This window comes from Lutjanus erythropterus, chromosome 13 (genome assembly GCF_056507025.1).
Source record: "Lutjanus erythropterus isolate fLutEry1 chromosome 13, fLutEry1.hap2, whole genome shotgun sequence".
In the NCBI taxonomy this organism is placed as follows: Eukaryota; Metazoa; Chordata; class Actinopteri; order Lutjaniformes; family Lutjanidae; genus Lutjanus; species Lutjanus erythropterus.
The window spans coordinates 29,516,377-29,529,305 of record NC_139329.1 but is presented as its reverse complement, the minus strand read 5'-3'; the positions used below and the strand labels follow the sequence as shown (position 1 = coordinate 29,529,305).

Below are 12,929 nucleotides of genomic sequence, written 5' to 3'. Positions count from 1 at the left end.
TTAACAGACAGGATGGAGTAGTGTAGAATATGCTACATGCATTTTCTTATGGTGATCATTCATGAGATGATGGTCAGGCCTCTATGAGTCAAGACATTCATACCCTCTCCCTGGCTGCCTCTTGGCCTGCCTACATTCCTCCGAGGTTCTAGCACTGCCATTCTATTGCCTCCTTCCCCTCTTAAAAAAGAGGGAATATAAAACAAGTCTACAAAAGAAACATACAAAGGTGGCTTTGATCGATGGGAATTATATTCTCCACCATACTTTGACTGAAAAGAGAAAGCTTGAACCATTACTCACAGACAAAATTACTGCATGCATTAATACACTAAAGCACAGTTTTCTATAATTATAATTGAATAAGGTCACACTGTTTCTGCAGCATGAAATGGTGCCTGGAATGATTTGATTGCTTTGAAAAACAAAAAACAAAAAAGGAATATATAAAATAGACCTACTTTCTTTAACCTCTTCTTCAACAATGGAAATCTTTTCTTGATCTTGAGTATGCAAGCTTTGTTTGTCTTCATGTGGCATATTGGGGTTTTCAGAGTGGGACTGAAAGAGAAACAATCTGTCAGAATCTGTACAGCAAACATGTAATCCTACATTGTATTCAATCAAAATACGCCTTTACTCTACCTCTGAGTCCCAAGAATGCGGGTCTTCCTCTTCTTTCTCTAGACCCAGCTCAGACAGGAAATCTATTTTAACAGATATAGATCAATTGCACTGATATAAGTGAAAAGCAACGGCAGCTGCAGGGCAATACAGGATGTGTTGGATAAGAGCAGCAGATGCAGAATAAATCTCACAATTTATTTTTAATTTTGATTCATGGTTCTACGATTCAACTCAAAATGATCTTTTATGTATACATTTAAATTTTTGATTTCCCTACTTTGTTTTTTGTTTCCTGACTTTGTAGTTATATACATAGTGTAGTATATACATAGTATATACATAGTATAGTTGTTCATACCATGTTTAGAACATCTATTATAAATTATTTGCTCCTTACCTCTTTTCTTATCTTTAAAGACTTCTGTCTCAGGAGCAGGTGAGGCAGCATCAAGGGACTCTCCACTCTCTTCAGGTTGATCATTTTCATCTGAGATGTCTCCTTCCTCCTCGTCCTCCTCCTCATCATCATCATCATCATCTCTCTCCTCCTCTTTATCATCATCATCATCCTCATCCCCAGTGGAATCTTCTTTCTGTGTAAAAAGAAAGAAATGTTGTTAACTTATAATCATGTACTTTAAAACCTATTTCTACTGGTGCGTAAGGCTGCACAATTCATCGAAATTTTATTGAAATTGTAATGTGGCTTTTTGTAATTTTCAAATTGCAGGGGGTACAAATTATGATAATGGGAAAATGTGTGTCAAAAAACTTTTAAATTAGTGTCGTGAGACAGAGATGTCCTGTCCTACAGTGTTTCTACAGACTTAAAAAACATCTTCATTTGGTACAGATTCCTGCAAAAAAAAATTATATATCACAACCACACAAATCAAATAAGAATAATGACGTAAAAATTATCATTACGTCTAATATCACAAATCATATTGCAACTGTTATATCAGTCAAAATAATCACAATTAGATTTTTTTTTCAAAATCGTCCAGTCCTACTGGTGCGTGTGTCCACAAGGCATTCCTAATGAACAAAAAAGCACTAAGCAAACAGAGCTCACGCATACAAAACAATCAAAGGTGACAAAAGTGTTGGCAGAGTAACCCCTAATTTACACCAGGCCCAGCTGCGCCGCTTCACGGCTGCGAATACGAGAATACGCAGCAAGTCTATTTTTGACGGTTGGTGCATCAATTGGCACAGACCAGGTTGAACGGGTAGGAAGTCAGGCACGGAAAAGGTAGGGAGAATTCAGCTGATTTTCAAAATAAAAGACCCCGTGCAGACTCGCAATCATAAAGACAGACGGAAAATAAATAATTTAACTACGTAGCCTGCTTATCCATGGTAGAAGCACAAAGAGCAAGGAAAGAGGACTTAATCAACAAAATCAGAGCAAGTAAACATAATCAGACAGGCAAAATGCTCCACTGCTGAAGCGGTTCTGAAATGCTGCTGGTGGGAATTGAAGTCACATGCATGATGGAACAAAACCGTGGCGCAGCCGCGCCTGGTGTAAATTACGGGTTAGAGTACCTACGGAGGTCACACTACAACTAAAAACTACTTGTTGTACTCCTGTTTTACCTGAACGACAGGCTCTTCAGGGCTTCTGAGCTCTTGACTTCTCCTGCCTATGCTCTCTGCCTCATCAGGTGAGTCTAGATCAACATCATCAATGTCAGTCTGAGGTAACGCTTCATCAGACATGTTTCCATCAGAATCACGGCGTTGACCAGCAGCACCATCATATTTGGTGCGAGGGCTTGGCTCGTCATTGAAGTCACCTGATAACACTCTTGTTTCAGGAACAACAGCGGTTCTATCATCTAGTGGAACATATGCAGTTAATCTAGCCTCATGTTCATTGTCTAACTTGTCTCCACACAGGCATCCATCAAGAGTGTTATCAGAATCATCTCCTGGGTCAGACACTTTGACTGTGGCGCTGGCGAAATCATACTGCAGCTTTTGGTCCTTGCTGTCAGAGTCTTCACTTGAATCATTGTCTTTTTTGGGATCATCCTTATTGTCACCCACCAGCTTTTTCTCCTCTGTTGACTTATCATTTCCATAAATATTAGATTGAAGAATATTTTCATTGTCTTCATTTCCTTCAATATCATCTGCTTCAGCCTCTTCCTCTAACTTCTTGTCTATTGCACTTGTAGGCCTCGACTTTGGTGACAACTTGGTTGGGGTAGAATGGGTCTTCAAGATGTTACCTTCTGCTGTTGTCTTCTGCTTTTCTGACACATCAATTTCATCTTCATCATCCCAGCTACTATCATTGCTTTTCTCATTCTCTGAGTCTAATTTTCCTTCAATTTGTGATGACTGACCAACTGATTCAATATCATCGATATCTAATAATTGATGTTTGGTTATTTCTTCATCCTCAGGCACTGGGGACACTGCAGCGGAGGGGTCATTCGACTCTTTCTCAATACTTTCTTTATCTTCTTCTTCCCCAGAGCCATCAGAACACTGCTGCTCTCCAGTCTGGTTCGATGTTATAATATTTGTTTTAGAAACTGGTGACAGCGTATCACCTTTAGTTAAGGAGCCATTATCATTTTGGTCATTATTTTCAGTAGGAGAATCCCACTCTGATTCATCTACTGTTGCTTTTGCTGGTATGTTTTTCGACTCATTGCCTGTTGAAGATAATCCCAAAGAGGGCATAGGTTCATCTATTACTGCCTGAGGTGAGAGACATTTTGGAGATAGTACTACTGGTGATGAAGAATCCCATGAGGTATCCAGATGGTCTTCATTTGGTCGAGGTGATGTACATTTTGAATGCAGTGCTGCTGCTTCTGGTTGTAAATCTGATGCTTCAATATCACTTTTCTGATCACGCGTCTCCTTGTTGACCCCATCTTCTTCGGGAAGGTCAGGGTCACTGTCTTCTAATGAGGAGCCCCATGAGGATTTGCGTTTTGCTTCTTTGAAAGCTTCTGTGTTTGACTCTGCATCATCTTCAGCATCAGAGGAACCGTCCTTATCTTCCACTTCATCCTCAGCCATCACAGTTCTTCGATTAGCAAGTACAGTGTTGCGACCGAATCCCCCCTTTTGATTATCCTCTTCATCGTCACTGTCATTCCACGCTGTATCACCACTGTTTTGTTTATCACTCCAGGGATCATCATCCTTTTCCACTTCTCCTTCAAACTCTTCTTCCTTAACCTCAGTGGGTGAAGTTTCTGGGTGACGTCTGGAAGGTGTGGGGCCTCCTGTTGAACCAATACAATCCTTCCCGAGGCTTTCATCTTCATCAGAAAATTTGGATTCTACCCTAACGGCTGACACAACACAATCATCCTCTACATCTAATGTTACTGGTATTGCATAACTTGTTGGTCCAACTGGGCAATCAATATCATTTTTTGGAGTCTCTGCTTTGGCATCTTTGCCTGAGTCATCGACATTCTCACCTACAACACCGGTACTAGTTTCACTGTCGTGAGAACTGTCAGCGGAAGGTGTGGTTTGAGCATCAGCACCATCAGTAATCTTAAGGGCACCAGCAGCAGAGGGTTTCTGCACATCTTCAAATTGAGTAGTGTTGGCCTCGACAGAAGCCACACAGTTGTCCTCGTTGTCCTCCTCAAGTTCATTCTCTTCTTCATCCTCTTCCCCATCCTCCTCTTCACTGTCCTCCTCATCATCTTCATCATCCTCCTCATCATCCTCTTCTTCGTCATCCTCCTCATCTTCATCATCATCATCATCTTCTTCCTCCTCCTCCTCCTCCTCCTCCTCCTCTTCCTCTTCCTCTTCCTCCTCTTCTTCTTCTTCTTCTCCAACCTCCTCCTCAGAGTCCTCAGCTTCTGGGCTTCCCTCTTGAGAGTCTGATCTTGCTTTACTACTTGAAGGTTGCTCAGCTGCACTGTCTGCTTGTTTTAAGCATTTGGGAGGAAAACAAACAGAGACAAAGATGTCACAGAAATGCACGTGGCAAAACTTTAAAACAAATGTTTTACCTTTCTGTAGATTGGAAGAGGGGTGGAAGTCATCTGGGGTGCTTTGGAAAGGAAGGAAGCGGGAGAGGGATCTACTGGGTGCTGTAGAGCTTTGTTGGATGGTAAAACCTTTGGGAGGGATGGGATTCTCTGGACTCTATTGTCACTCTCTGGCTCAGATTCTGTACCGCTCAATGATCTGTCAGGCAGTGCAGAAGCTAAAGGCAGGCAAGGATAAAAGATTACTATCAAAAACCACAAACTATGGAGGGACACTAACAAGTGAATTAAGTTAGAAAATTCTTAGTACCTTCTCCCCTTTTAGATGCAATCATTTTCCTGAGGTTTACTTTCTGAGGTTTCTGAAAAACAGCATATCAAGTGAAGGTCAGATTAAAACAAAGAAAGACAAACTTTGCAAAACACACACCTTGCAAGGATAAAAAATCCACCACCAACATCAACACCTACAACACCAACCTTTTCAATTAAAACTGATTCATCATCGTCTTCTGATGAAGGCCATTCATCTGCAGCGCTTTTTGATACCCTGTGGTGTGAAGAAGAATGGGTTGAGCCTGGAACTCAATTGTAACTGAAAGTTGCAGATCACAAGAAGGAAACTGTGCTCACCGACTTAGTGACTCCGACTGAGAATTGTCTTCAAAATCTGAAACAAAGCAGAGGAACTTGTTTTGTCCATTCAGAATTTCAAAACTTCAAAACTGCAAGATCTGGAGAGCATTTAAATCCTAAAAAGCAGAAAAAGTATGGTGCACAACACACTACAATCTAAGCAGCATTTCTTGACAACAGAAATAGGTTGCGTATCCATACTTAGTAACTGTTAATGATCTTTACTGGCAAGAAAAGGACAGCCTTTGACTCATTTTGCTAACAAAGCTCACTATGCAAAGTAATACCTCCCCCTGCTTCATTTGCTCCATGCTCTAGATCCAGTCAAGAGGTAATGCATGAGGAATAAATGAAATAATCAAAGTCAATGATAAACAGACACAATGATAATATCCTAATACCACTTTCATTCACGATTATTTGATGAAAACTTATATCCCTACCATCTTTGTCTGTGGCTGGTCCTCCCAAAGAGAAGCCTGCTTCAACATCTTGGGCTGGACTGCCCAACAGCATTTTTTTCTTCTTTTTGCTTGGACCTTGATATGAAAAGGATTGCCCATCGTTCTTCTGGGTACTGTGCTCAATGATCAGGAGGGAACAACTACAAGAGAGTCAAGACATTGAAAATGTCATGGGCTTGCTTCTGTAGTTTCATCTGTGCAAATGTGGTGTCAGAATGTACAAGGAACTAAAAGAAGAAAAGGAGAAATAAATGTAATATACTCTGTATCTGCTTTATCCTAGCCAGGAGCTACTCTCTGTCTGTCTGAGTTGGCCCATACCCTTACCATGCCAACATATGCCTGTGCCAAGTAGGTAGAGTATGCACACCATTTAATTGGCGTCTCAGCTCATATGCTGGATAACCGGCTCACTTAAAGTGGCAAAAGTGGTGTATATACCTACCTTGACCACATGGCTCATACAAACACAAAATTATTGTAAACTGTGAATATTGTAAACATTAATGTCCATGCTAGTAATTATTTGTAAACTAGGAAAACTACCATGTCTTTTGACCTTTAGACTGACATTCTTGTTTGTTTTGTCAGCTGATACATGCATGTTGACTGATGCATCACACTCAAAGTTTTACCAGTCCTGACCATTAGGTGTTAAGCAGTGCACTTAAATAGAGTCTCTGAGTATGTTTGATTACAGGTTTGGCATCAGGTTTTGGCTGTCAAAAAAACAAAAAAAAATCTATTGCAATTACTTCAGCAGATATAGCAAAATGATTCACTATTCACACTTTTCCCTCTATCAAAAAAAACAAACAAAAAAAACAAACAAACAGAAGCCTCTCCTAATCGGTTATTGCACTTGGTCACTTGATATGTCACAATGTACCATTTTAAATGGAGCTTTGTGATGCTGCAGAAATACCCCAGCCTACAAATTACATCCTGTAAATGTAGGGAAACATGTTTGTTTGGTACAGACCGCAGCAAAAATCATATCATCATTTTAATATTTTTTTTTCAGAGAAAATTAAATGCTAAAATCACTCCCACTAAAATCAGGACTAGTACTGCAATTGCAATATCCGTCAAAATAATGGCTTTTTTTTTTTTTTGCATATCATTAAGCCCTACTGCTCTCCTCTGGTCTAGAGACTGCTGCACATTTAATCTTTAAATATTGTGTGGTTGTCTAGTTTATGTCAGTTCTGTGTTCTATCACTCTAAGAAGATGAGTGCAAAGAAAAGAAGCACAACTTACGGATGATGTCCATTCATCACTGCGTAGTCATCAGCTGACCATCCTTTGGTATCTTTTAGCGTGATATTGGCATCAAACCGCAACAGCAGCCGCAACATAGCGATTTGTCCATTTCCGGCAGCTATCATTAATGGGGTTCTACAGGTAAAATCATTGACAGCAAAATGATCGATTGTAAGTAGTCAATTCAACTACACTAAAAATATTAGATGTGATGAATGCTAGATTTTTTTTTTTTACTACTGACCTTTGATCTTGGTCTATAAAGTTCAAATTAGCACCCTCCTTGAGGAGAAACTCAGCCATCTCTATGTGATCCTCCCGGACTGCCACAGTCAGAGGTGTGAATGCCTCCTAAAAATTAGATCACAATCATCACGTCATTCATTGGACAGATGTCCTCAGAATAACAATACCTCATCATAAGCCCATTATCAAATGTCATAGGTGGAATTCTGATATTCCATTTTTTTTCACTGTAATGTTCTCTGTGCCTGGAGTTGTGGACAATACCATTTGTGTTCTAAACCCAGCAGACATTAAGAGGTCCTCCCCTGATTGCCATTTTTGATTATGACAATGAACTCTTATTATGATAATATGAGCTGTGATGACATAATAACTGCTAATACTTTCTGATTAAGATAAACTGGTGTGTCAAATATTGTCCAACCCCTGGGATTTTAGCTGGGTCTACTCAAGCCTCAAAAACATCTGGTAACAAAATACTAAGTCTGTGTTAACTGATTATCATCCTGATGTTTGGTCTAAGGCTAAAAAGTTGTACTATGGTAGAAAAAAAAGACAGAATCACCTTATTTTGTGCATTGATATCAGCCTCATGTTCCAACAGTAAGGCAGCAGTGGAAATGGATGGGATGTTTGCTGCCAAATGTAAGGCTGTATTGCCATTGATATCCACCAGGTTCGGCTCGGCATGATTCTCCAGCAGTATGCTAACACAGCGCTCATGCTGGCACTGCACTGCCTAATATAGTGGAGAAGTGACATGTACTCAGAGATCTGAACAAGGCTTAAAACAATGTATAAGGAATGATCTTCATTATATATTTAACATTAGATGAAGAATCACTGTGTCAGGGTCTCATCATCCTGGCTTACCTTCATTAAGGCGGATCTGTTTTGATTGTCACATAGGTTAAGCTTGGCTTTGCTCTCAACAAGGAATTGCACCACCTCAACATGTCCACTGGCGCAGGCAATATGAAGGGCAGTTCTGTAACAGTAAAGGAGAGAGTATTTTGTCATATGCAAGCTTTCTTTTTCTTGTCCTTTTACATCTATTTTTAACCAAGGACAAAGAACTTGTTGTTTTGAAAGTTCTATTACTTCACTGCAGCACCTGACATGCCATATATCAATAATGTTTGGAGTGCCATTCTTCCATGCAAGAGTTCTTCAATCTTCTTCATCAGTTACATGATGACAGATACTGTTTTCTGAAGTGACTTAAAAGAAGTTCAGTGACAATGTCATCATAAAGAACAATTCCATTAATCGTGACCAAAAAAGGAATTCCTTTCAGAAATTAAAACTGTTATATTAGTATACAATTTCAGTTTGAATACTAATATGTAACCACAGAACAGATTTTATCATTTGTGCAGCTTTAAATTTCAAATGATTTGATCAATATAGGGTGATGATACATTTCACTAATTCAGACATGTTTAACTTTTTTTTTCCCATTACAAGCTACTATGTAAATTATCTCAAGTACTCCATTTACACCACTCAGTTACTTGTGACATACTAATTGTAAAAGGTAACTAGACCCCACCTTGAAACATAAGTAGGAAAGAAACAATGAGCGTCATGAACATTTTTACTTGGTGCTTAAAGCAGCTGCTAGTTTGCTGTCACAGCACTAGAATAAAAGATATCCATCTGCATGATTGCATTTTATTAAACACAGACTGCATTACTAAGGTATATTGTGCACAGCAATGAATGTAGCAAAGACACACTTTCAAGGATATGACTTTAATTCCACTTACCTGTTCTCTTTGTCAAGTTGATTGATATCATTCTTTTTAGCAAGCTGCTTCAACTTTGCCAAATCACCCACCGAGGCAGCTTTGTGAACCTTCCCGAGGTCCTTGTCTTTTAGTTCATAGCCAACAGAAAGCACACTCCCATTGTCAGGTGTACCGGACGGGGTTTTCTTTTTCTTTGTAAAGCTGAATATCTTCTTCATTGTACACAGCAGCACACCATTGCTTTTGCACCGTCACTACCTGCCACTCATCTGGTGCTGGAGGATCACCACAGGCGGCTGTCCCATCCCTAAAAATAAGACGTGCAAAGCGGATTAGGAGCCCATAAAACCGTGTGGAGAACACTGCGGTGTTGCTTGATCTAAGATATAACCAAGTACGACAAATGCTGTCCCATCCTTTCAGTAATATAAAGTGAAGTAGTTTTGATGCACATAAGACATAATAATCAAATGCATATATGGGGAGGTAATACGCATAATGTGTGGCATGGAATTACTTAAATAAACGTAGCGCTAGGTGACGGCAAAACACAGCTGTCATGCTAATAGCACTGTTTCAGTAAAGGCTACGTGTCGTGTGCGCTAATTTTTTGACCATACCTTACACCAGGACGTCCTCTATAACGTTATTTAGCACCTTAGACTGACGAAGCATTTTAGCGTTTCATTAGGGCACCGACTTTGATGCGATTACGATACACAGAACCGAACAAGTCTTAAGTGGCTAACGTTACTCAGCGTTGTTTATATGAACGTACTTAGCGTTATAGCTTGTGGCTTGTTACTATGGTAACTGACTGTGCAAATGGTATGCTAACGTAACTACCACAGGTTACCCAATTTGCTAATGTTGAGAATTCAATAAACTCGCTGTTTTTTAGTGTTAATACACAGACACATTATAACATCTAGTACTGCCATGTCAAAAATAACAATTTAACCCAAGTGTAAAATCTATGTTCATATTCAGAATTATATGTTGCCTAGCAACATTAGCTTCAGTTGGCTCCGTGCTGCGCCTCCCACGTCGTCACTTCACAAATGATGCAAACCGCCACATTTAAACTGGATTTGAAGCGGAGCCGAGCACAGTGGGGATTGTCACTACAGCGCTGCAACACCAAGGCAATACGTGCAAGACTCGCTTCGGTTAAAATATGCTTGTTGTTAGCTAACGGTAACGAAATGAAACTAACTTAACCCTGCTAGTCTAACTCAGTGCTAATTAGCAAACGCTAAAAATCAAAGGCGAGATGGATATTAACTAAAGGTTAAGTTACAAAGAACGATAACTGTGAGACGAATGCAAAGGAGGTTTGTGAGGCTATAATACTCAAATTTATGTAAGCATGTGTGCAATAAATGCATGTTACAATATATTAACTCAAACACTAACCTGTTGATTGTCGGAGTCAGACCACCACCAAATAGCTAAAGAAGCTAACAAACGTATGCTCAGTAAAACTTGCTAGCGTCTGGATTTTCAACGAACCAATCGGTAATTAGCTCGAGGCAACGACTGCTTTCACTGACCAATAGGCGGCTTCAGTGAGTGTAAAAGGTTGGTTTACATGCCACGAATGGTTGTTTGGAGGCGAAGAAGCCTTGTAATGGCAGAGGTTTACCACTGGATGGTAACATTTGTCTTGAAATCATACAGTATATTTGCCAGTTGCGATCCTTGGTCCGTACATTTGTCGTGGTAAACCCAAATACAGCAGAATATGAATCAATATCGTGACTTAAAAAAGATAACAGCACAAAAATAGTAGACTAATAGATTCTCTAAATTTGATTTCTATTACAGTGAACCCCTTTCAGAATAAAATATACTTTATTGATCCCCAGGTGGAAATTGTTGACATTACAGGTACAAGAATAGAAAATAAGGATAGTAACATATATAATAGTGCAATGCAAGAATTATATACAAACATGTGCATCAAGCTATAATCGTATATATAAAACTAATGTGCTTATGTTTAAAAAGAGAGCCCCTGTCTGCTCACTACTTTTTAATATGTGAGTCTGTTTTTCAAACTGATCCGATGGAGTAACGGGATAATAATTATTTGGAAATAACAGCAAATGAATTAAGTAAGTTCTTTGTGAATCCCAAAGAGATGAGTTAGACCTGCAACATATACAATGATAAAAGCAATTAAGAGGTATCATATTCCATGGGTTCAATTACATCACATATAGATGTAGCCTAGCACTAAGTGAAGTTGTGTTGTGCTGATTAAGTGCCCTGCTTTTATCCTGCCATGAAGCTGAGTCAAATTGTATTGAAGTATGACATGTAAGCAACTTTAAAAGCAGAGCAGTAAGTGCTGATTATAATTAAGTGGAGGTTAATTTAAGCATTACTGCTTTTAACAATCCACATGGACAATGTTCATATTCATTCCAGGACAGGGATCCACTGTCTCATGTCAACTATGCCTAATGTTCTGCTTTTAAAACTGTGATTGGAGATATTTCCTTGAAACATGAGGTAACAAAAGTATCAACTGTTTCCAAACAACCAAATCATTCATTTTAATCTCACCTGTTAATGGCTACTGTCTTACCAAAAAGTCCATTGAATATGAGAGATCAAAACAATCATCTAGGAGCCGTTTTTTTTTGTTTCCAAGTCAGTTGAAGATTATTGTTAAATTCATTTTTAGTCTTGTTATTTCAATTATTTGCTGACATGTTTACAAAATGGGATGTTTGCTTCCTTGTCTGATTGTGTGACATTATGGGGAATTAATTCTTATTTGCATATGCATGTGCTTTGGTTAGTTCCTGAGTCCAACAGAGAATACAATTACAGCCCTGATAGGATGAATGCAGCATAGTTAAGTGATTGTTGCTTTCAGCTATGTCCACCTTTAAGGATGTTTAAAGAAAGGTTGAAAATTGCAGCCAAATGCTGAACCATAATAAAAGCCACCCCTGACTGGCTTTGTTCAGCCGTCGGATAATATTTTACCTTAATTAGAATTACAATAGAACAAAATGTTACAGATTATTGTGATACATATCATTAAATTGGCACAAAGTTCTTTCACCTCCACTGGAGCACAGCTGTTCAAAATTACATTGTACCGCAGCCATCCATGTTCCACCAGAATTGTTGGAAAATTAATATTATAAGATAATCATGGCTCAGTGTTGCGAAGCAGTGTTGCATGTGAGGAAACTGCATATTGTGGATTTTGTTTCTAACACGGTTTTTACAGATGCTGAGAATCCAAATGCTTGAATTTTAATGTAGTGTTTTCATGGTTTGAAAAAGTGCTCAGATTTGTGATAACATGCTTGAAACTGATTGAAATTGTAGTTGCATTACTCGCCTAATAAGTTGCTCTCTGACTGAATAGCTTAAGAAATAAAAGAAGTTGGATAGAACCTAATTGCTTTTGCCTTTTGCACAAAATGAAGACAACTCTGCTTGAGCCCACTCTGCATGTGTGGCCACACTTAATTTATTCTGTCAGTCTGGGTTCATGTGTGCCCTCTGATCGAACAGCAAGTGATGACAAACGACAACATGCTGGGAGGTTGCTGTTTCAGATAGCGTTGGCTTAAAAATGAAAAAAAAGGAGAGGAAAAGGACTTTTACTGAAATTGAAGTTAGTTGTTTAGTGATTGTTTCATATTTCAAAATTCACAGGAAACTGCTTGAAAATGCTTAAAGTTGACTTTGGAAAAGGTGTAGGAACCTTCTTCTAAGTGATTCAGTTACAAGATTAGACAAATTATGCACACCACAGTTAATGAAGGTAGAAATTTCCATTGTTGCTTTCAGAGAAAAATAATACCCAATATATGGATAAATCTTTCCTTTTTAGACTGAGATTCATTTAAACCCCTAGAAAAACTAGGTAATGAGTGTGAAATTAAGTTTTTTAGGCTCAAATCATACAAATATTTATACATATATTAAA

General features: G+C 38.8%; 1 protein-coding gene across 1 annotated transcript in view; it reads right to left on the bottom strand.

Moving 5' to 3' along the window:
* The window catches only part of LOC146316801 (alanine and arginine rich domain containing protein), a 30,832-nt gene extending 20,307 nt beyond the window's left edge, over positions 1-10,525 (bottom strand). Inside the window, exons 1-16 of the mRNA XM_084733819.1 lie at positions 10,388-10,525; positions 8,990-9,278; positions 8,094-8,208; positions 7,786-7,959; positions 7,219-7,325; positions 6,972-7,109; positions 5,690-5,850; positions 5,534-5,569; positions 5,244-5,280; positions 5,091-5,160; positions 4,921-4,972; positions 2,230-4,544; positions 1,025-1,220; positions 646-707; positions 462-561; positions 104-208 (exon numbers count right to left, since the gene is read on the bottom strand). Of these exons, the coding sequence (XP_084589945.1) occupies positions 104-208; positions 462-561; positions 646-707; positions 1,025-1,220; positions 2,230-4,544; positions 4,921-4,972; positions 5,091-5,160; positions 5,244-5,280; positions 5,534-5,569; positions 5,690-5,850; positions 6,972-7,109; positions 7,219-7,325; positions 7,786-7,959; positions 8,094-8,208; positions 8,990-9,189 (3,868 nt within the window). The 5' untranslated portion in view covers positions 9,190-9,278; positions 10,388-10,525. The remainder of the gene's footprint in view (positions 1-103; positions 209-461; positions 562-645; positions 708-1,024; positions 1,221-2,229; positions 4,545-4,920; positions 4,973-5,090; positions 5,161-5,243; positions 5,281-5,533; positions 5,570-5,689; positions 5,851-6,971; positions 7,110-7,218; positions 7,326-7,785; positions 7,960-8,093; positions 8,209-8,989; positions 9,279-10,387) is intronic.
* Between the last annotated feature and the right edge of the window lie 2,404 nt (positions 10,526-12,929).